Raw genomic sequence first — 24,975 nt, forward strand, 5'->3', positions numbered from 1 at the left:
GTAATTACAGCTTCCAACTGAGGGCCCTTTTATAGACTTTAATGAGCTTGCATACCTATTTATGCAATTTATCCAGACAAAATCCAGTTATGATTATCCCCACTTCACAGATAATCAAACTGATGTTCAGATGATTAGTGATTAGCTCATAGCCATCCCTGAAACAAAAAGCAAAATGCTGGTTGTCATAGCTTAAAATACACATGTAAACAGAGTGTTCCAGTGAAGGTTTCATGCTGTGTAGACAAAGGGAAAAGCTGCTTAGGAAATCTAATTAGAAAAATATATATATTGTAAAAAGTTTTGAAGAAAAGAAACAGGAAGATATGCAACTTTTGAAATTGTTTTACTTAAAATGTAAAAAAATCCCTGTGATGAAATAATCTTGACTCTGGAATTCTAATATCTATAAGATAGAACTTGTGGAAATATAAATCTATGTTAGTTGTGCTCAGGTTATTAATTTTGAATTCTAGCTAGTTATGATCTTTCTTCTAACTTTAAGAACACATGGAAAAATTACAGCACTAATTGAGGTGGAGGAAAAAAGGAAATAATTAGCCCGCTGTCTGCACATTAATGACTTGTTAGTAAAAGAGTTAAAGATGTAAAGAATTAAAAAAAAAAAAAACTGATGAAATGTGAACTCATTCTCAGTTAGGTAGAATAATCTTAAAGGTAAAATGCTGGATTACATCATCTGTTGTATTTTGAGTCCCTCATTACTCAAAGGATTTAGAAAACATCAAAAGAGCAATAGAAATGATCAAAGAACCACAGGCAGTGATAAAAAGATGAAAGGATCTCCTCAGAAGAGAGAAAATGATGTACAAAAGGCACTCTCTGCCTATCAAACACAAAATAGTGAAGAATAGCAGCATGCTTTTTTCCTCATGACACAATTTCAATAGAGTTAAATATTTCCATGAAATAAAAATGTTAATTTTGGCACTGAAGATGAATAGCTGAGTCCCAGCAAAAAAAAAAAAAAATGTAATAAACCAAAGAGGAAAAGATAAAGAGGATGGCTTAGGGGTTGCTGCAGATCTCACAGTGAAGGTATGAAGGAGAGGAATAGTTCACAGCAGATGCTCTAAGTCCACGGGTTCTAAGTAGGACCACCTATGGAGTGATGGTGAGTCAGGAGGGGCAGAGGACCAGAGGGTGGTCAGGACCTTGGTGCCTGCAACACCTCTCCCTGCAGAGCCCAGCTGCACACCCTCAGCAAAGAGGGTGGTTTGGCGATTACAGGTAGATGCTTCAGGTGGTAATTACCAACTTCCTGAGTCACATTTTTATAAAACGCAGCTTTATGGATGACTTTCTCAAATGTCCATGTGTTTTGGAAAGATCATTCAAGCATACCTTTTATGCCAAAAGAAGATCCTTTTTGAACATTAATAAACTGCCTTTCTCAAAGGGAAAATACAGGGACTGGGGTGAGAGCAAATCACAGAAAACTTGGACAAGTGTGTGTACACAGAAATCAAAGGCAGGTTAGGAGGAGACCGGAAGAGTTTCCTTCAACTGAAAAGGGACAAGTAACAGCCGTGGGGGCTTTCTCCTCACCTCTCCCCCTCCCAACACTCAGGGTCTATACAGCCTAGGCAGTGCTGGAAGAAATCATAATGCGATCAGACTTTGGGATTGCTGATGAAATCAGGCAAACAAATTAATTTTTAAATTATCTGCATTGAAATGGTATAAATCTGAATATTTTTAGAGGAAAGTTAAAATAAGTCACATACCATCCCAAGGTTCTTCAATACTTAAGCATATAAAGGGCTGGGGAGGGGCAATTTTTCTTTTTTTTTATCATATTTCTATCTATAGCAAAGAATAAACAAAAGGATTTGTGTGAGTACAGAGAAAATCATATTTTAAGTTGTCACATTTCAAATTATCTTCAATATTGAGAACTTTAAGAAACCCTGTCATCCCGGTCCAGGACAGAGGTGGCCGCTAGGAGCCCTTCTCAGTGAGGGGAGGAGTCCGGCGGCCAGAAGCACGGGGAATCAGCTCTGTGCAGTGGTCAGGAGCCTAACCCTCCTTTGCTGTGAGGATATGATATTTAGAAAAGCATCTGATTTACAGACTGTTTTCAATTTTCCTCCACATGTGCTGCAGCTCAGTGAGACCACATGGCTCAGCCTTCTACTACCCACAGGCTTCACGTTCAACCTCCATCATGACCTAATACAGATCCTTCAAAATGATGCCTTCTCACCTGAGTGGATGGTTACAAACCAGTCCTCCTATTCCATGATAAAATGTAGGGACTGCGCAGGATCGAGGGGCCTCTGACATGCCTCATCACAAGCTCCCCTGCTATATATTTTGGTCAATTTTATTATAGGCATTACTGAATTGTTCTTTGTTGTTATTTAGTCGCTATGTTGTGTCTGCCTCTTTGCGACCCCATGGGCTGCAGCCCATCAGGCTCCTCTGTCCATGAGATTTTCCAGGCAAGAATACTGGAGTGGGTTGCCATTTCCTTCTCCAGGGGATCTTCCTGACCAAGGGATTGAACTAGAGTCTCCTGCACTGGCAGGCAGAGAATTCTTTACTGCTGAGCCACCTAAGAAGTCCAAATTTTCCTCTACGATACTGAAAACCCAGCTCCTTTCCCTCCTTACTTTCACCTTTGTATTGAAATGTTCCCAGTTGGAGGGTCGTCATTAACAGAGGTAACAATCACATCTCATTTGTCTTGCTAATCGTTCCTGCAGTCAGTTTCCCATAGAAACCAAATACTGGTAGAATTGCTGATTTATATCTTTTTCCAAGCTGGAAGAAAAGCCTGCAGATGTCCTGTTCTATCTCTCATCAGAGATGAGGCTCTTAAAGGCCAGGGAGACATAAGCAGATTTAAGCAAGATTCAGGTCTCTTGGCTACAGCTCTGTCCACTGAACTAGCCTGACCTCATCTGTGGTCCTGCCATGTTTTCAGACCTTTCTGGCCCAAGTACTGGTTGGCCTGGCCTCTCAGCTAGTTTTTCTCTTCAATAGTCTTACTTTGCACTAACCTCCTTTCTGCTCACTCCAAATTTCCAACAGAAAAGCTGAAAAACGTGGAGCTATATTTGCTGCCAGGTTAAGAAATATATCTAAAAGAAAATGCATTTGAGTTGAATCATAAAGAACCTTCTGTGATGAAAGGACCCTCTTGACTTGGAAACATGAACCAGTGTGTGAAGATTAAACAATACAGGACATACAGAGAGAAGATCCACTGCTAACTTCTAAACCAGTCATACAATTCATGAGCCATTTTCAAATCAACACAACTTAGTAATTCCACCAAGGACTCCAAAACAGACTTTTTAAGGTCATTGAAATTCTTAAGGAAGCAGAAATGTGAAAAAAAAAAAAAAGACCAATAAATAAAACAGCTTGTGGGGAAATTGAAGAACAAAGGATCTAAAGTGGTTCCCATTGTATCTGACTCTAAAACCCAAGTGTTCCAGGAATCATACCTGGAACATCAAACCCTCTGTCAAACCCTCTGGACATCAGTGAAGCAGGGAGACAGCAAGTGGCTAGAAAAATACACAGAACTGCATTCTACCTAGAGAGCTCACCTTGTTGCCCGCAGCTCCCCTGCTGGTTTCAGTCACCCCTCACCGTCTTTTCTCCCTGATAAATACCACTCACACCATGTCCTTCTCCTAACACGGAGCACAGTTGGGAACTGTCTCCCTGGCAAGTCTGCCCTGATGGTCTCAGCAAGCCCTAATACCCGGACAATTTCCAGAATGCCCCAACTCAGTTACTTTGAGAGTAAAACAGTCCATGAGGATCAATGATAAATAGAGATACTGGGATGTAGCTGCAGCCAAGGGCCCTAAACCCAGACTTTAAACATCAAATTTCTGCAAGAACTTTTCATCTGCTGGTGCTGCAACACCTGCTCTTCCAGCCTCTCCAATGCGATGTATTAAATATTCAATTGGGCTTCCCAGGGGTTTAGTCATTAAAGAATCCACCTGCAAAGTGGGACACCTGGATTTGATCCCTGGGTTGGGATGATCCCCTGAGGGAGGGCATATCAACCCACTCCAGTATTCTTGCCTGGAGAATCCCCACCATGGACAGAGGAGCCTGGTGGGCTACAGTCCATGGGGTCACAAAGACTCAGGCATGACTTACTGACTAAAAAACAACAAATTTAATAAGCAGCTGATTCCACCTTACATGAAGGAGACAGTATTTATAATTCACTCATGAAGTGGAACTCAGGAAAAAGGAGAATTTTGGAGTAAGCTGTGCTTCTGATTGAAAACGGTTCTCAAAGCCAGGGCCTTGCCTTAAGAACACAAACCCTTCCAACAAAAGAATGAGGAATTACTTAAAAAAACACCCTATGTATTTGCCATTTTATATGGTATTTCAAGTGATGATGATTAAGTGTCTAAAGAGATAAGTACTATCACTTCCCATCTTGGGATAAAGACACTTCAGACTCAGAGAGGTTAACTAATTTGCCCCAAGACACATAGCAAGTGAGGAAGAAGATTAGGGGCCCCAGACACTCTGAGCCCACGGCCAGTCCAGATGGGAAAGAGGGTACATCTAGAGATCACTGCGAGTGCAAGTCACACAGTCAATTTTTCCTAAGGAAGAAGATTAAATTCTGAAATTCACTCATCAAGCTGAGACTTATCTCAATTTATACATGAATTATCTATTTCAAAAAATTGTTAGAAACCACCATGGCCATTACCACCTGCCAGATATCTTATATGCATCCTCTCAAATGGTCGCAATCACCCCAGCCAGGCTGGTGGAATTATTCCTCACTGATTGATGGGGGAATCTAGGCTCAGAGAGGTAGAGCAACTCACCCAAAGACACACAGCCATCACGCGGCAAGTGCCAAGACCTCAATTCAGGTCCGTCTGACTTCAGTGGCGATCCTCTCTCCAAGACGGAACGAGGAATTATCTTGATCGCGACACTATCCTAGTAGGAAGTTTGTTGTCATGTGTTTATTTTTATTTTTTGTTAATAATGGCCCATGTTAATACTCCTGTGTGTGTGTGCCAGTCACTCAGTTGTGTCCAACTCTATGTGACCCCATGGATTGTAGCCTGGTGGGCTCCTCTGTCCATAGGATTTTTCAGGTGAGAATACTGGAGTGGGTTGCCATTTCCTTCTTAAGGGAATCTTCCTGACCCAGGGATTGAACCCAAGTCTCCTGTGTCTCCTGCATTGCAGGCAAATTCTTTACCAGCTGAGCCATGTTAACATTATCAGTCTGTAGGTAAAACAATTGAAGTCGGGTTGAGTGCATTTGGAATCTACCAGAATAAAACAGCAAAGACATAGAACCAGGTGATTTGAGCCTCAAACACTCAATTATTAATATGCTGGGCTATTAAATGGTTTAAATTTCAGTATCTAACCAGGTTATCAATATGTTTTTCTTTTTAAACATAACTTCTCTATTATAACGTAGGCCTAAACAATTTTTTAATTTAATCAACAACAGCTTTGAGAAAATTCATACCCAGGAGCTATTATATAGATTTAATTTTTATATTCACCTCTACTAGTAATCTTGGTAATATTAAAGAGAGCCCTCTGATGAAGAGGTTTCTAATAATGCTGAAATGAGAGCTCTTTTGGCTGAGATGCCATTTTTCTAATCTTGCTACATTGGTTTTCACACACATTACTCCACTGCTCCTCTGTCAGATAACAGATACATCTTCTCCAGGGGAGATTTGCAAAGGTAAAGCTGTGATAGGATCACAGTTGCCCTTCTCTACACTCACTCTGTCCTAATATCTTTATATGGCTCTTTCTGTCTATCAAATAATGTCTTACAGTGACTTTTTGCTTTTGGTAGTTAAACGTCTAGAATTAACAACATAAAGGAGGCAACTAGTATTTTTAGAAGCAGCACATGTCCATGGAGTTGTTTCTATGAACCATAAGAATTTCTCTTAGAACCTGTTTTCAGCTTACACGTAAAAATACTGCATAGTTCAAAACTGACTAATAAAACTCGGCAACTCTCAATAGCCCTATGCAAAATGGTTGTTGACCCTTGTCAAATTGCTCAGCACCAACTGTCTAGTGAGCTTATGATTGAGAAGCCCATTTACATGCTCAACATAAACCCAGTTGCTCTTTAACTCATATTCTTGGAGAACAAAATACCTACTAGAAAAAGTCAATGAATCACTACTTATTCCTAGCAAAGAATAGTTTAAATTAGTCTCAACATTTTCAGTTATTGCATATATATAAACATATATAAACTTTACATATACTTAATGTATGCAATATATTAACACATTCAATGTTTACATATATTAACATAGTAAATGGGGTTCCCTCATAGCTCAGTTGGTAAAGAATCCGCCTACAATGCAGGAGACCCCAGTTTGATTCCTGGGTCAGGAAGATCTGCTGGAAAAGGGATAGGCTACCCACTCCAGTATACTTGAGTGGGGCTCAGCTGGTAAAGAATCCCACCTCCCAGTGGGAGACCTCGGTTTGATTCTGGGTTGGGAAGATCCTGTGGAGAAGGAAAAGGCTACCCACGCCAGTATTCAGGCCTGGAGAATTCCATGGACAGTATAGTCCATGGGGTCACAAAGAGTCATAGTAAATGTTCAAAACTATTTCCCAAATACCCACTTATGCATGAATTCTTCTGTAATAATAAAAAATGAAAACTAACAAATGAAAAGTAGCCCAGCAAGAATATGTGTGTATGTATGTGTGTGTGTAAGTGTGTGCTTAGTCTCTCAGTTGTGTCTGACTTTTGGTGACTCATGGACTGCAGCCCACCAGGCTCCTCTGTCCATGGAATTCTCCAGGCAAGAATACTGGAGTGGGTTGCCATTCCCTTCTCCAAGGATCTTTTTGACCCAGGGACCGAACCCAGGTCTCCTGCATTGCAGATGGATTCTTTACCACTGAGCCACAAGGGAAGCCCAAGAATATGACAACCAAGAATTTAAACATTGCAAGTATATTCAATAGAGTAAAATATTTAAAAAAAAACAACTAAAAAGTAGGTAATGCCTATTTTCAACTCATTTGCACAGTTATATGATCAAGTTAATAAAACAAGCATGAATGTATCAAATAATTTTCTGAGTTAGAAATACAGTGTATTTCACACTCTACTTTGTTATTTTCTTATATTTGTATAAGGTATCCACTTTGTTCCTTTTTCCTCATTTGCATCATTACCTAAAATTACCTTCTCTCAATTCTAAAATTCAAGTTCCCGGAAGAGCCAAGGTTCAACACTGCGAACTGGGCTCAGAACCTGGCTGAAGCTAAGTAATTGCTGGTGGGAGGGTGAGTTCTCCAAACCCGAAATGATGCTATTTTGTCAATCACAGTTATTAGCTCCCTATGAGGACACTGTGTACTCTGGGGTAGCCTGGAGACAGAAAGCTGAATCAAATGGGTCTCTCTTCTCAAGGACTAATAATTAAAAATGTCATCTTGGGTAAAAGGGAGATGAAAGCTGCTGGAAACACTGGAAGCACTCCTGCTGAGAGAAGCCTCCTCTCACTAGAGATGAGCCCTGACGTTCCCTGGTGGAGACACAGGTCAGGGACCCCTCGCGGAGGGAATCACGCAAGCACAGAAGGGGGAAAGGGGGCGACGTGTGAGGGACAGGCATGGCCGTGGCACAGAGCAGAGGGGTGGCCACTGAGGGACTGACCGCACAGCCAAGGCCGGTCACAGGGCCCAGCAGACAGGAGTGAGCCCTGTCTATCTCCTGGCACTGGTCCTGGGGTTCCAGGAGCCTCACAGCTGCTCCCTCTCCCAGGAAGGCCCTTGCCATGCAGCACCAGCATCGCAGACCTGCAGACGTTTACACACCCTGCCATCCTGCACTCGCCTCACCAAGAGCACGACAGGCCTGAATCCACAGGCAGGGTGAGAAGCAGAAGACACCAACGGAAGGCCTAACCACAAACTCGTGGGGAGATGGTCCCTGTGGCATTGGGGGGTTGGCCAAAATGTGGATGCAGGGCTCCTGGAATTCACGGATGATCCAGGGAAAGGGAGCTGGTGGGTCACAGTCAAGGGGCCCAGTGGGTTAGGAAGTGGGTGCCATGGAGGCAAGTGACCAGAAAGCCACTCAAGCACAGGAGAGTGAGGCGTGGGCATGTGGACAGACTGAATCTGGATCAGAGCAGCACCAGCAAGTGTGATCAAGCACGGGAGAGTGAGGCATGGGCACATGGACAGATTGAGTTTGAATCAGAACCAGCAACCTGAAAGATCCTTTGTTGGCTGTTGCCTTCTCTGCCACTGGGCTAGAATTCCATAAAACCTTTAAAGCTTAAATTAAATTCTTAAAAAAAAAAAAAAAAAGCTAGCACGTACCTAAAACTATTAACAAGGGGCAAGTGTCCAACATGATACTAAAATGATCTAAACAGTCTATGCACTGGCTACCACTTTGGACATCCCCCAATTCCTGCACTTATTTAAGGAGCAGCTACATGCCTTCCACCTGGTCTGGAGGCTCGGGGTTCATGTGGCATCAGAAGATCCATGCACTGCAGAGCTCCAACCCACGGGACAGACAGCAAAATGACTGCCAGGAAGAAGGCAGTTCACTGTGGACCAGGAATGTGTGCACAGAGCATCCACGATAAACCTGTTAAGCGGGTAACTCCCCCCAGCCGCCAGGGAAAGAGGCAGAGGTGCTCTGCTCAGTGAGAACAGCGGGGGACCCCTGTGGCTGCGGCTGTTAGAGGCGCCACAGGGAATCCCTGCACTCCTTGCTCGGGGATGACGAAAATGGACAATGCTAGAGAGAGGCGTCAGAGAAGGCCATGGCACCCACCCCAGTGCTCCTGCCTGGAAAATCCCACGGATGGAGGAGCCTGGAGGGCTGCAGTCCATGGGGTCGCTAAGAGTCAGAGGACTGAACGACTTCACTTTCACTTTTCACTTTCATGCATTGGAGAAGGAAACGGCAACCCACTCCAGTGTTCTTGCCTGGAGAATCCCAGGGACGGGGGAGCCTGGTGGGCTGCCGTCTATGGGGTCGCACAGAGTCGGACACGACTGAAGCGACTTAGCAGCAGCAGCAGCAGCAGAGAGAGGTGTGGAGCTTCAAGCTGAGAACCTTCAGGGAACTAGGTCCAGGTCCCCCTGACATGACAGCCACCAGACCAGCAGAGGGGAAAGCAAAAAATAAGGGACTCTGGAATGGGCAGGAGAGGAAGGTGGCCTTGAGTATGTACTGTGTATTTTTCTAGGAAATGAGGCCCATTAGAATCCTAGAGAGGTTGTTCCCAGGGGAGGAGTAGTGAGGGTTTCTGGGGTGGTGAACCTTGGGCACCACAGCGGCCAAGGCCACTGGAACTCACAGCTGCATCCCTGCCCAGGAATCACATCAAACAGGGTTGTGTCTGCTCCCCGGGGGCACCGCATCCATGGTTAATGGTACCAGTCCTGCCCGCCCGCTTCAGTTTGGGAAAGCTCTGGAGGGCGTCCCTAGGATCAGCCAGCATTCCACATGGACCTGTGACTGGTTAAGCGGCTCCTTCTCTGCCTCCATCTCCTCCCTGAAAGTATCTCAAAGAGTCCCCCCAGTACACGCTCCCAAACAAGTCTGGCTCAGTCAGCATCCAGCACAAAGGGTAATTTGTCATGGATTTAAATCAGGTCCTTGAAAACATTTTAAAATCCACATTAGGTACAAGACCATATCTACTGTGGACAAGGGCAACACACATCAGAAAACCTTGATGGGTTCATCTTGGATTTTGCACAAAATTAAAACACAAAGCTAGTTTTAGTTGAACCATAGAGAAGGCTGAGCACCGAAGAACTGATGCTTTCAAACTGTGGTGCTGGAAAAGACTCTTGAGAATCCCTTGGACTGCAGGGAGATCATACCAGTCAGTCTGAATAGTCACTGGAAGGACTGGAGCTGGAGCATAATCTCTATTACTTTGGCCACCTGACACAAAGAGCCAACTCATTAGAAAAGACCCTGATGCTGGGAAGGATTGAAGGCAGGAGAAGAAGGGGGCAACAGAAGATGACACGATTGGTCGGCATCACTGACTCAATGGACACGAGTTTGAGCAAAGTCACAGAGATAGTGAAGGACAGAGAAGCCTGGAGTGTTGCAGTCCAAGGGGTCGCAGAGAGTCAGACACAACTTGCTGGCTGAACAACAACAACCTTGTGTTTAGGGTTTAGGCATCACTCTTAGCCTCACAGGCACAGTCCTGCCTGACCTTGTCTGAGTATCAGCTTCAGGCTACAAGGCCAGGGCCACGGGCTAACGTTACATATGGACCGGCGGGCTCTCCTCTGTTCAGTGGTCACACACTGCACCTCTACATCCACTTGGGCCCCTTTGAAATGTGTGATTTCTCACACAAGGGGCTACAAAGTGTCTGTCTTATCAGTCAGAGTGAACCCAATCATTCAAGTAGAGTGAGTGTGTTGATCAGGGTTCTTCAGAGAAACAGAACCAACAGGATATTTTTATCTTTATCTCCATCGCTATGTCCATATCCAGCTCCAACTCTATATCTGTCTATCCATTTACTATCAAAATGAATTTATTATAAGGAATCAGCTTACATGTTTACAGCAACTGAAGTGTCCAGACCCAAGAGAGCCAATGATGTAAGTCCCAGTCCAAATCAGTGTCCAAAGGCAGGAGATGCCAGTGTCCCAGTTCAAAGACAGATGGACAGAGGGAGCAGCTTTTCTTCCTTCAGCCTGTCCTTCAATTCAGACCTTTAACTGATTTGATGAGGCCCATCCACACTGGGGAGGGTGACCTGCTTTACTCAGTCCACCAATTCAAATGTTGACTTCATCCAGAAACACCCCTACAGACACACCCAGAACAATGTCTGCTGGAACATGTGGGTACTCTGGGATCAGCCATCACAAGAGTAACAGCACAACTGTTCAAAGCTTGGACAACCTTTGTTCTGTAGCAATTCTGTTCACCAGGAATGGTGCAGAGAACAGCTCTCTGAACTAGGTCATGTTCCTTTCTGGTAAACTCATCACAGACCCCTGGGATTATGGGGTACAGACCGAGGTGCCGACACAAATCTTCACCCCTCAGCAATGTGTCCACAGGGCCTGGGACACAGCTCTGTCTCTGAAACAGCAACAGTGAGCTCTATTTTCACAGAAACAATTCTAAAATAGCCGAAACAAGCCTCAAATAGGTCTTGTTTTACCACACAGCGGCACATCACAGGGGACATTTCCTTTCATTTACCCCCTGCTAAAATTCAAATAGCTATGGCAAATTACATAAAACATGATTTGTGGAAATCAGTTCATCAACACATGTAATGAACTCTAACCAAACATTATTTTTGTGACAAAAAAATGATACAGAATTAACCTGCTTAACTGGAGACAGTGAAGCCATAAAAATACAGGGCTGCCAGCACTGGAAACTCATGACTGAACAAATATGCAGGTACTTTGCTTGTTTCCTGTCCACCTTCCTCAGTGCTGGAGAGACTGTGGTCGTGGGAAGCCCACCCCTGAACTGATATTTTGTTTTCCTTTCTCCTCTAGTGAATAAAAACGATCTGCTGTAGCATACAAAGTATGCTGTTTTAAATGTATAAAATGTTAAACTCTATTTCATTATTATATTTTGACAAAAATTCTTCTGTATTATTAAATGAAATTTAACATTGATTTACAAAATTATTTATACTCAGCATTTACCTTTGTAATTTATGATAGAAATTTTGAAATATAAAGTAGAAAAACTATGCACTAAGCCAGTTAACTTTCCATATATTTGTTCTGCTACTCACTATATATATATATATATATATATATATGTATGTATGTATGTATTAGAATAGCATTAGTCGCTCAGTCATGTCTGATTCTTTGTGACCCCATGGACTATAGCTCTCCAGGTTCTTCTGTGCATGGAATTCTCCAGGAAAGAATACTGGAGTGGGTAGCCATTCCCTTCTCCAGGGGATCTACCCAACTCAGGGATAAAATCCAGGTCACCTGCAGTGCAGGCAGATTCTTTACTATCTCAGCCACCAGGGTAGCCCATATATATTAACTATACATATATGTGAATTCCCTGGGGAAGGGAACATCGACCCACTCTAAGTATTCTGGCCTGGAGAATTCCTTGGGGTCTCAAAGAGTTGGACATCAATGAGTGATTTTCACTGTGAATTACATATATGAATTATGTATGATTTATGTATTTATGAATTATATTTGTATAAATTATACAAAATTATATAATATATAATGATTATATATTCAGTTCAGTTCAGCCGCTCAGTCAAGTCTGACTCTTTGTGACCCCATGGAATGCAGCACGCCCATCTTCCCAGTCCAACACCAACTCCCGAAGCTTGCTTAAACTCATGTCCGTTGAGTCGGTGATGCCATCCAACCATCTCATCCTCTGTTGGCCCCTTCTCCTCCTGCCTTCAATCTTCCCCAGCATCAGGGTCTTTTACAATGAGTCAGTTCTTTGGATCAGGTGGCTAAAGTGTTGGAGTTTCAGCTTCAGCATCAGTCCTTCCAATGAATATTCAGGACTGATTTCCTTTAGGATAGACTGGTAGGATCTCCCTGAAGTCCAAGGGACTCTCAAGAGTCTTCTCCAACACCACAGTTTGAAAGCATCTATTCTTTGGTGCTCAGCTTTCTTTATAGTCCAGCTCTCACATCCATACATGACTACTTGAAAACCATAGCTTTGACTAGGTAGACTTTTGTTGGCAAAGAAAAGTCTCTGCTTTTTAATATGCTGTCTAGGTTGCTCATAGCTTTTCTTCCAAGGAGCAAGCGTCTTTTAATTTCATGGGTGCAGTCACCATCGGCAGTGATTTTGGAGCCTCCCAAAATAAAGTCTCTTACTGTTTCCACTGTTTCCCCATCTATTTGCCATGAAGTGATGGGACCAGATGCCATGATCTTAGTTTTCCAATTGTTGAGTTTTAAGCCAACTTTTTCACTCTCCTCTCTCACTTTCATCAAAAGGCTCTTTAGTTCTTCTTCACTTTCTGTCATAAGGGTGGTGTTATCTGAGGTTTTTGATATTTCTCCTGGCAATCTTGATTCCAGCTTGTGCTTCTTCCAGCCCAGCGTTTCTCATGATGTATTCTGCATAGAAGTTAAATAAGCAGGACAACAATATACAGCCTTGACATACTTCTTTCCCTATTTGGAACCAGTCTGTTTCCATGTCCAGTTCTAACTGTTGCTTTTTGATCTGCATACATATTTCTCAGGAGGCAGGTCAGGTGGTCTGGTATTTCCATCTCTTGAAGAATTTTCCACAGTTTATTGTGATCCAGCCAAAGGCTTTGGCATAGTCAATAAAGCAGAAGTAGATGTTTTTCTGGAACTCTTATGGTTTTTCGATGATCCAGTGGATGTTGGCAATTTGATCTCTGGTTCTTCTGCCTTTTCTAAATCCAGCTTGAACATCTGGAAGTTCATGGTTCATGTACTGTTGAAACCTGGCTTGGAGAATTTTGAGAATTACTCTACTAGCGTGTGAGATGAGTACAATTGTGCAGTAGTTTGAGCATTCTTTGGCATTGCCTTTCCCTGGGGGTGGAATAAAAACTGACCTTTTCCAGTCCTGTGGCCACTGCTGAGTTTTCCAAATTTGCTGGCATATTGAGTGCAGCACTTTCACAGCATCATCTTTTAGGATTTGAAATAGCTCAACTGGAATTCCATCACCTACACTAGCTTTGTACATAGTGATGCTTTCTAAGGCCCAATTGACTTCACATTCCAGGATGTCTGGCTCTAGGTGAGTGATCACGCCATCGTGGTTATCTGGGTCATGAAGATCTTTTCTGTATAGTTCTTCTGTGTATTCTTGCCACCTCTTATTAATATCTTCTGCTTCTGTTAGGTCCATAACATTTCTGTCTATAATTGTGCCCAAGTTTGCATGAAATGTTCCTTCGGTATCTCTAATTTTCTTGAAAAATTTTCTTGAAAATTAGTTATGTATTATATATACATAATAAGTTTTGTAGTATAATGGATGGGTAATGCTGCTTGCACAGCTGTATTATAATTATTTGTACCATATTTTTTCCTTTTTGGTTTTTTAATTGATTACTTTGAACTAAATATTTTCATATGCAAAAAATTTTTAAACAACAAACCTCATCTCTCTTAGTTTGCCTTCTCAGACACCTGAAATACCTCCCTCAAGAGTTATTGGTTTTTAAACTTTTCATAATATTTTGCCAATACTTTTCTTAATTATCAGAATATTCTCTCTCTCCATATACACACACTTATATACACAGATATGTGTGTGTGTGTGCACGCACATGTGTATAGTCACTCAGTCTTGTTCAACTTCAACTCCATGGACTGTAGACCATCAAGCATCTCTGTCCATGGGATTCTCCAGGCAAGAATACTGGAGTGGGTTGCCATTTCCTTCTCCAGGGAATCTTTCTGACCCAGGGATCCAGAACTAGTCTCCTGCTTGGTGGGCGGACTCTTTACCACTGAGCCACATGGGAAGCCCAGTGAACCTAGTATCATTATTATTTTCTCCCTTATTTTTTTAAAAAGAGGAATGTGACACACAGGAGGTCAGATAACTCACTCTAAGTTGCACAGCTGAGTGACAGAGTGAGGGCCTGGGTAGTCTGGCTTCAGAGCCTACATCCTGAACCATTACAACAAATGTTACTTACACGTACTGTTAAAACCTAGAAAGTGAAACACATGTAAGGATTAGTGGTATATATTTTCTGATCATATAATAGACAACTACATTTTCAGTCAAATAATGTGATTATTTATATATTTGATTGGAGAAGGAAATGGCAACCCACTCCAGTATTCTTGCCTGGGAAATTCCATGGACAGAGGAACTGGGCAGGCTACAGTCCCTGGGGTCACAAGAGTCAGACACAACTTAGTGATTAAATCACCACCATATATTTGATGATCACCTGTACAAAATGTTTTTATTTTATTGCCAATTTCTAGCTTGATATAGCACTCTGGAAATAATAGTTTCAAGGCCATCTTTTCTTTTTAAGTTAATTAAGTTGTTGATTCTACTTTATTTTTAATTGAAGCATAGTTGACATAATGTCATGTTACTTTAGGTGTACAGCACAGTGAGCATAAACTGACTATACATATATATATATAGTTTATATATATGTGCATATATAAAAATATATACATAAGCAGATGCTTGTTGGTTATCTATTTTATGTCAATATATACTAGTACTAGAATATCAGAGAAGGCAATGGCACCCCACTCCAGTACCCTTGCCTGGAAAATCCCATGGATAGAGGAGCCTGGAAGGCTGCAGTCCATGGGGTCATTGAGAGTCGGACACGACTGAGCGACTTCACTTTCACTTTTCACTTTCGTGCATTGGAGAAGGAAATGGCAACCCACCCCAGTGTTCTTGCCTGGAGAATCCCAGGGACGGGGAAGCCTGGGGGCTGCCATCTATGGGGTCGCACAGAGTCGGACACGACTGAAGTGACTTTGTAGCATACTAGTATATATACATGTAATCCCAAACTCCTAATTTATCTGTTCTACCCCCTTTCCCTTTTGGTAACCACAAGTGTGTTTTCTGTGTCTATGAATCTAGTTTTTTTTGTAAATAAGTTTATTTGTAACTTTTATTTTTATATTTTTTTAGATTCCAAGTATAGGTGATATCATATAATATTTGTCTTTCTCTATCTGGCTTACTTCACTTAGTATGATCTTCTCTATATGATGCCTTTCTTTTGATATATGATATTCTCTCAATTTTTAAAATCCTCAAATCTTACCTTATCTCTCTGTTTTAATTATCTTATAAACTACGGAATATTGCTCTGTCAAAAAATAATAAGTGGCCTTGGACTGGCTCTCTCACGAGGACTGATAGCCATCCACTTTTTCACCACATCTGAGGCTGTAGCTATTAACCGCCTATCGGGGCTGTTAGCAGAGTACTAATTAGGACTGAATGTGATTCTAACTTATGCTGTATGGTCATCAAACTGAATCATGATGCCTGGAGGAATATTCAATTATAATTGAGAACACTTATATTCGTTAATGTTCAAAGATCCTCAATTTGGGGATGACGCTCCTCTCTCAAGTCTTTATCCTAGTCTTTATGGCACCTGCCTTAGAACTGTTGGGTGTAATTCACAGTCACTTGCTGTTGGGGAGTGTCTGGTATTTGACAGATGTGTTTAGATTCTACCAGAGGCAGGAGCAAGCACAGGTCAGGTGGAAAGGATTCTACCTCGGCACACTTTGTTAAATAATGCAGTCACGTAGAAGTTCAATTAAAGGTCAACTCTAAATCCCCAAATGTCAGGACATCTTTAGCAATCTTCTGTTCATTGTAGCCCTCACCTTCACACAGGCTGCAAATACCCTTTGGGAGCATTTCTCATTAAAAAGAGTCAGGATGTCCCCCTCATAGCCACGCTTCCAGCAAGGAGGAATCTTCACTCTGTGTGGATAAGGACACTCCTGTAGGGGCCTCTAGTCACCACAGGACTTTTCAGCATGGTCACTCTCCTTCATCTCACATGGCAAGGGTGTAGCCCTGCTATGCTGCCTTCACTGTTGGGCTCAAGACACCCTCACCCACCGATTTTATGGTTTTGACATTGGGAAATGCATTTAATTACCTGCCCCTTTGGCTTCTTGGACAATAAGTACTAGCTGCTTTTTTTCAGCTGCTGAATACCCAGCAGTAAGCACTTAGAAGACAAGAGCACGCTGCTTCTTTGCTTAAATTCACAAAATAAAATGCAATAAAACAAACTCCCAGCTCTCCAGATTGTTATTTCTCATTTACACATATGTATGCATACATTTGTCTTGTCAAAGATTTCAATAAACTCAAAATGGATTAAAGGTCTAAACGTAAGACTAGGAACTATAAAACTCCTAGAGGAGAACATAGGCAAAACACTCTCCAACATATATCACAGCAGGATCCTCTATGACCTACCTCCCAGAATATTGGAAATAAAAGCAAAAATAAACAAATGGGACCTAACTAAAATTAAAAGCTTCTGCACAACAAAGGAAACTCTAAGCAACGTGAAAAGACAGCCTTCAGAATGGGAGAAAACAATAGCAAATGAAGCAACTGACAAACAACTAATCTCAAAAATATACAAGCAACTCCTGCAGCTCAATTCCAGAAAAATAAACAACCCAATCAAAAAGTGGGCCAAAGAACTAAACAGACATTTCTCCAAAGAAGACATACAGATGGCTAACAAACACATGAAAAGATGCTCAACATCACTCATTATCAGAGAAATGCAAATCAAAACCACAATGAGGTACCATTTCACACCAGTCATAATGGCTGCTATTCAAAAGTCTACAATCAATAAATGCTGGCGAGGTTGTGGAGAAAAGGAAACCCTCTTACACTGTTGGTGGGAATGTAAACTAGTACACCCACTATGGAGAACAGTGTGGAGATTCCTTAAAAAACTGGAAATAGAACTGCCTTATGACCCATCAATCCCACTGCTGGGCAAACACACCGAGGAAACCAGAATTGAAAGAGACATGTGTACCCCAATGTTCATTGCAGCACTGTTTATAATAGCCAGGACATGGAAGCAACCTAGATGTCCATCAGCAGATGAATGGATAAGAAAGCCGTGGTACATATACACAATGGAGTATTACTCAGCCATTAAAAAGAATACATTTGAATCAGTTCTAATGAGGTGGATGAAACTGGAGCCTATTATACAGAGTGAAGTAAGCCATAAAGAAAAACACCAATACAGTATACTAACGCATATATATGGAATTTAGAAAGATGGTAACGATAACCCTGTATGCGAGACAGCAAAAGAGACACAGATGTATAGAACAATCTTTTAGACTCTGTGGGAGAGGGAGAGGGTGGGATGATTTGGGAGAATGGCATTGAAACATATATAATATCATATATGTAACAAATCACCAGTCCAGGTTTGAGGCATGATCCTGGATGCTTGGGGCTGTTGCACTGGGATGACCCAGAGGGATGGTACAGGGAGGGAGGTGGGAGAGGGATTTGGGATGGGGAACATGTGTATACCTGTGGCGGATTCATGTTGATGTATGGCAAAACCAATACAATATTGTAAAGTAATTAACCTCCAATTAAAATAAATAAATTTACATTAAAAAAAATTAAAAATATAATTAAAAATTTTTTTTCAGTGAACTCTGTAATCAGTGGAGCCAGTAAGATGTTTAAAAAACTGTATCAAAGAAGAATTCAAAGAAAATGTACATATAGATAATTAGTAATACTGAAACAAAACTGCAAATAGATGCAAAAGTCTTCAATATTCACAATTGAATCTCCCCCATGCCAATTTTCTATTTTTTTCTGAAAATAACTTACAAATTCTTTCTTTATATGGGTCCCCTAACAGTAAAATAATCCAAATAAAATAACCACTATTTCTACTTTATTACAATTCTTTAAAATTTGTTACTTCTTTAGAATTTTGAAACTTATGGAAAATATCTAAAGTTTTTAAAATATAAATAGTTATGTGGGACAATGTTTTATTATGAATACTTACATTTTCTTAGATTATGGTTTATAATGAGTAGTTTCCTTCAAATAGTAGATCTTTTTGGTGTCAGTAAAAATTGTATGTTTAAGATGCAATTTCCTGGTAATTTTGATCAACTATCAGTGCCAAGATATTTGCAGGAGAGTATAAAACAATCCTGAAAAGGCTTCTCATGACTATAACTTGAATTCAAGATGAGAACGGGTTCTTTTCAAACTTACTGAAAACGACTTCAAATCAGTCATGGTTTTTGAAAGTATGTCAGTATATTCAAGGGCTTCCCTGGTGGTTAGACAGTAAAAAATCTGCCAGCAATGCAGGAGATCCAGGTTTGACCTCTGGGTCTTAATAATCCCCTGGAGAAGGGAATGGAACCCACTCCAGTGTTCTTGCCTGGAAAATCCCATTGACAGAGAAGCTTGGTGGGCTACAGTCCCATGGGGTTGTGTAGAGTTGGACACGACTGAGTGACTTTCACTCACTCACTCACAGTATATGTAAATAGCAGCTTAGATATATATTTTAAGTTTTATAAATAAGTTTTTATATAATAATTTATAAAACATTATTAATATTAGTAAGGTCACCACATCATTTCTGGGGACACATTTCATTATTTCTTTTAGTCAAATACACGAAGGATCTAAGCTGAAGATACAAGCAGTACATACATCACTGCTTTGATTTTGCATAAATGCAAAGGAAGAATTTAATATGCCCATGAGCCTTCTTAAATGTTTATTTCTTGAGTTAAAATGATGTAATTACTGATACAGAGAACATGAAAGGAAGGCTCTACAGTTGAATGGTCTGTATGTTCCTGTGTGTATCTTTTTGCCAGTTAAAACAGATGTGCTTCCCGACAGCTATGCCTTGAGGTTGGAATATCAAGATCATTTCCTCTCTTCCTCTTCTGGTCTTGGATCCCCTTCTAATTTGTCTCACTCTCAGTTCTTTACCATTTCTAGCAATCAAGAGCCGACCCATGGATCCTGGGATGCCCCGAGACACATGCTGAGGGCTGCCTGGCTGCCACATCGCCACCTTTAGAACCAAAGTGCATGAGAAGGGAGTTACGTGGACTAAACCTCTGAGAACCTGAAATCGGAAGGCAGCTTGCTGCTTTTGTTTTTTGAAGGGTGGCAGTGAGAAAATATTTTTGTTTTCTTTCTTCTGTTTTTGGTGGGAATAAGGAAGAGATAATTTAGTTTTTAAAGATATTGTCATTGGATAAAGATTTTCCTGTGAGTCCAGAACTGTTTGTGAATGTCTAACAGAAGGAAATATCACTTATTTCCCAGAAGATATTGTAGGACCCTTGAGAAAAAGCAGGGCTGAGCTGAGGCTGACAATATAGATGGGGTGGCCCAGGGGTTAAGAATCCACTTTGCAATGCAGGGGCCTGCTCAGAGAACTAAGATCCCACATGGTGTGGAGGACCTAAGCCTCGAGCCGCAAACTACTGAAGCCCACGTGCTCTAGGACCCACGTGACACCACTACTGCGGCTGGTCACCACAGATGGAGAGTCCACGCTCTGCAGAACAGGTCCCACGTGCCCCAACTAGGATCTGATGCACAGAAATACAGATGTGTTCCCTAGGACATCCAGATGAGAGAATGTAGGTGGAACAGTGAGATAGTTTACACCCAGAGCACAGGGCCCCGGGTCACCTGCACAGTAGCTACTTCACTACAGCAACTCTCAGCATCCCACAACTCAGGGATGAAGCCAGCTTCCCCAAAGGAACCTTCCTTTCTTCAGAGCAAGCACAGTCATAACTCTCAAAGCAAGGTTGTTAGTAGAGTCTCCCCAACTCTGTCAAGATTTCCCTGTGTTCCATTAAAAAACCCACACATTTATACATGAGGATGCATATAATAGGCTTCATTGAATCAATGCTGTTGAAATCCATACTCTGTTCTAAATGTTCCCCTTAGGTATAACCCTGACAGCTTCCTCCCAGGAAGAGAGAAAATGCCAAGATCTACAAGTACGGACAATTTCATTGCTTGCATGTGATTCTTAATGTCACTCTCCATTTTGCGACCATAATGGCCAGCCAAGCTCTCAAACATTTCCTGCTTGCTAAAAAGAGCTCTAAATAAAACTATAACTAAGGAAGTTGCAAATAAGTCCCTATTTTTAAACATTGTTCTCACTTATTGCTTTCATTTATATCTGAAACGTAGAGAATGACAGTGGCCCTCTGCGCAAAAGAGGGTTTTAGTGTGTTCGGATCTTACCTTGGTAAATGGCTTTAAATCCAGGCGAGGCTATGCTGTCATCAGACTGTAGGTGCAGCCACATCTGGTTGCTCATACTCACGATGAGGTCGGGAACACTGGATCCAGTGAGTCTGCAGAGACAAGAAACGCCAAAACCATGGTTTAATGTACCAAATAGCTCCACTTTTACCTTGATGGGGCTGGGTGGGGTATCCTTCTACTTAAACAGGCAAGCCATATACATATAAGACCCTCCTTCAAAGAATCTATAGCCATTTGTAATTTATATTCATAATCACAATATCATTGACCTTTTACAGTAATGATTCTATATTATAACTGCAAACTTGTATCTTTGACTTTAAAAGTCGACATATGGTGACTGACACTTCTGTGTATCTGGCACTGAAAGTTTCTTTTATTGTTGTTTAGTTGTTCAGTTGTGTCCGACTCTTTGCAACCCCATGGATTGCAGCACGCCAGGCCTCCCTGTCTAACATCTCCCAGAGTTGACTCTAACTTATGTCCATTGAGTTGATGATGCCATCTAACCATCTTATCCTCTGTCATCCCCTTCTCTTCCTGCCTTCAATCTGTCCCAGCATCAGGGTCTTTCCAATGAGTCAGCTCTTCACATCAAGTGGTCAAAGTATTGGAGTTTCAGCTCCAGCATCAGTCCTTCCAATGAATATTCAGGATTGATTTCCTTTAAGATTGACTGGTCTGATCTCCTTGCAGTCCAAGGGACTCTTAAGAGTCTTCTTCAACACGACAGTTTGAAAGCGTCAGTTCTTCAATGCTCAGCCTTCTTTATGATCCAACTCTCACATCCGTACATGACTACTGTAAAAACCATAACTTTTACTATATGGACCTTTGTTGGCAAAGTCATGTTGGCTTTTTAACATGCTGTCTAGGTTAGTCATAGCTTTTCTTCCAAGAAACAAATGTCTTTTAATTTCATGGCTGCAGTCACCATCTGCAGTGATTTTGGAGCCTAAGAAAATAAAGTCTGTTACTGTTTCCATTGTTTCTCCATCCATTTGCCTTGAAGTGATGGCCCAGATGCCATGATCTTAATTCTTTAAATGCTGAGTTTTAGGGCAGTTTTTTCACTCTCCTCTTTCACTTTTATCAAGAGGTTCTTTAGCTCCTCTTCACTTTCTGCCACATGGGAGGTGTCACTCTGCATATGTGAGGTTATTGTTATTTCTCCTGGCAATCTTGATTCCAGCTTGTGCTTCATCCAGCCCGGCATTTCATGTGATATACTCTGCAAAGAGTCTGACGTGACTGAGTGACAAAGCACACACATACACACATAATCTGCATATAAGTTAAATAAGCAGGGTGACAATATACAGCCTTGATGTACTCCTTTCTCAATTTGGAACCAGTCTGTTGCCACATGTCCAGTCTAACTGTTGATTCTTGACCTGCACGCAGGTTTCTCAGGAAACAGGTCAGGTGGTCTGGTATTCCCATCTCTTGAAGAATTTTCCAGTTTGTTGTGATCCACACAGTCAAAGGCTTTAGCACAGTCAAGGAATCAGAAGTAGATGTTTTCCTGAAATTCTTTTGCTTTTTCTATGATCCAGGGAATGTTGGCAATTTGATTGCTGGTTCCTCTGCCTTTTCTAAATCTAGCTTGAACATCTAGAAGTTCTTGGTTCACGTACTGTTGAAGCCTGACTTGGAAAATTTTGAGCATTACTTTGCTAGTGTGTGAGATAAGTGCAATTGTGCAGTAGTTTGAACATTCTTTTTCATTGGCCTTCTTTGGGATTACAATGAAAACTGACCTTTTCCAGTCCTGTGGCCACTTCTGAGTTTTCCAAATTTGCTGGCATATTGGCTACAGTACTTTAACAGCATCATCTTTTAAGAATTTGAAATAACTCAGCTGGAATTCCTCACCTCCACTAGCTTTGTTCATAGTAATGCTTCCTAAAGCCCACTTGATTTCACATTCCAGGATGTCTGGCTCTAGGTGAGTGATCACACCATTGTGGTTATGTGGGTCATTAAGATCTCTTTTGTAGAGCCCTTCTGTGTATTCTTACCACCTCTTCTTAATATTGTCTGCTTCTGTTAGCTCCATACCATTTCTGTCCTTTATTGTGCCCATCTTTGCATGAAATGTTCCCTTGGTATCTCTAATTTTGTTGAAGAGATCTCTAGTCTTTCCCATTTTGTTGTTTTCCTCTATTTCTGTGCATTGTTTACTTAGGAAGGCTTTCTTATTTCTTCTTGCTATTCTTTGGAACTCTGCATTCAAATGGGTGTATCTTTCCTTTTCTCCTTTGCCTTTCTCTTCTCTTCTTTTCTCAGCTATTAGTAAGCCCTCCTCAGACAACCACTTTGCCTTTTGCATTTCTTTTTCTTGGTAATGGTTTTGATCACTGCTTCCTGTACAAGTCTCTGGGTGCAGAATTGTCCATGCTCAAGTGGGGGAAGCACTGGACAAACTGGGAGGTTTGGTCACCCTCTGTGGTGGACAGAAGTCCCTTCCTGCTGGATGAGGGACAACATCACACCACGAACATGGAAGCTTGTCTAAGCCAAGAAAATTCTGTTCATTCACACAATGCGTGACTTGCACAGTCTGGAATTTTTATGTACCTTTACCACAAAATGCCTTTAAAAATTATACCTGAGGATGGACTCTTCTTGAGCACTAAAGATAAATACCAAGCCATGGAATGACAGGGAGGAAACATGAACACACTAAGTGACAAAAACCCATCTGAAAAGGCTGCATACAGTAGGAGTCCAACTCTAGGACTTTCTGGAAAAGGAAAAACTATGAAGACAGTTAAAAAAAAATTCAGTCGTTGCCAGGGGTTGGGAAGTGGGAGGGATGAACAGGTTCAGCATGGGGATTTTTTTGGGTAGTAAAGCTACTCTTCATGATACTGCAATAATGAATATATTACAGATACATGATGGATATTGTAAAGATGGCTACACGTCACTGTACATTTGTCCAAACCCACAGGCTTCAGCATTGAGAATGAATCCTAATGTAAACCATGAAGTTGGGTGGTGATGATGTGCCCACAGAGGTTCATCTTTGGTAAAAAAAAAAAAAAAAATGCAGCACTTTGTGTGGGATCTTAATAATGGTGGGGGTAGGGGGCTGTGCATATCCACAGACAGTGGTGGTGTGGAAAGCTCTGTACTTCCCTCTTAGTTTTGCCCTGAAAATGAACTGGCTGTAAACAAAGCCAGGGGACACACACACACACACAGAGGAACTCAAAGGTGACCACACGTTAGAAGAATACTGACCAGGAGAACAGCACACACAGCTGACAGAATTGGCAAATGCACTGAAGGTCCCTTCTGCATATTAACGCCCAGGTCACAGCGAACAGAAGTTTCAGTGAAGCATTCATCGTGTGTTAACAAAACAGTCACACAGCGGCCGCCACCAGCCAGTGAGAGGAAACACTAAATTCATTGACTGAAGTCAACATGCGGACAGAAAAGCACGCGGAAAGGGAAAAAGGTGTAAGAAAGAAAAAGTCAATTCAGCCCAAACCAACGTCTACAATCAGAGAGGAAGCTCCGCTGTCAGCAAAGTTGTTTTGGGGGTAGGAGCCCCTGGTCCGCCCCGTGGATCACACACGCGGGTCACCACTGCCTTCTCAAGAGCTCGGCTCCTCAGAGGAAGATGAGCAACGGTTATTACAAGCGCAGGTCCTCAGTGTCACACGGACGAGAGAAGGGTTTCAGCGAGAGATGGGCAGGCGCGGAACAGGTGCCTCTTTCTGAAGATTCACCCGTACATGCTGCTCTATGTGCTTGTTTGAAGACAGACTTTTTTCCCTTCCCTGTGCATAGATTTTATTCACATGTAACATACCAAACACGGCAGCGAGCATGGATGTCTGGCATTAAAGTCTGCTCTGACTTAGAAAGCTAAACGATTCTTCCTTCTGCTGCTCAGTCCTTCCAGAAAGTATCTTTGTCTAGCCTTTTGCTTTCAATTATTCTATGTACATAAACATCTTACATTTGTCTCTTACAAGCGTCAAATATTTGTTTCATATTTTCTCAATTTTTATTTCATTTACATTATTCTTATCCAGAGATTTTAGACTTTTATTTAGAATATAATTACTAGTAAATGAAAGCTCATATTTATGGTGTTCTTG

The 24,975-nt window shown here is 41.6% G+C and overlaps 1 protein-coding gene across 1 annotated transcript in view; it reads right to left on the minus strand.

Annotated features, from left to right (window-relative positions):
• The window catches only part of CSMD1 (CUB and Sushi multiple domains 1), a 2,072,278-nt gene that overhangs the window by 440,994 nt on the left and 1,606,309 nt on the right, over positions 1-24,975 (minus strand). The window contains exon 12 of the mRNA XM_061404066.1: positions 20,834-20,946. Within this exon, the coding sequence (XP_061260050.1) occupies positions 20,834-20,946 (113 nt within the window). The remainder of the gene's footprint in view (positions 1-20,833; positions 20,947-24,975) is intronic.

This window comes from Bos javanicus, chromosome 27, assembly GCF_032452875.1.
Source record: "Bos javanicus breed banteng chromosome 27, ARS-OSU_banteng_1.0, whole genome shotgun sequence".
Classification (NCBI taxonomy): domain Eukaryota; kingdom Metazoa; phylum Chordata; class Mammalia; order Artiodactyla; family Bovidae; genus Bos; species Bos javanicus.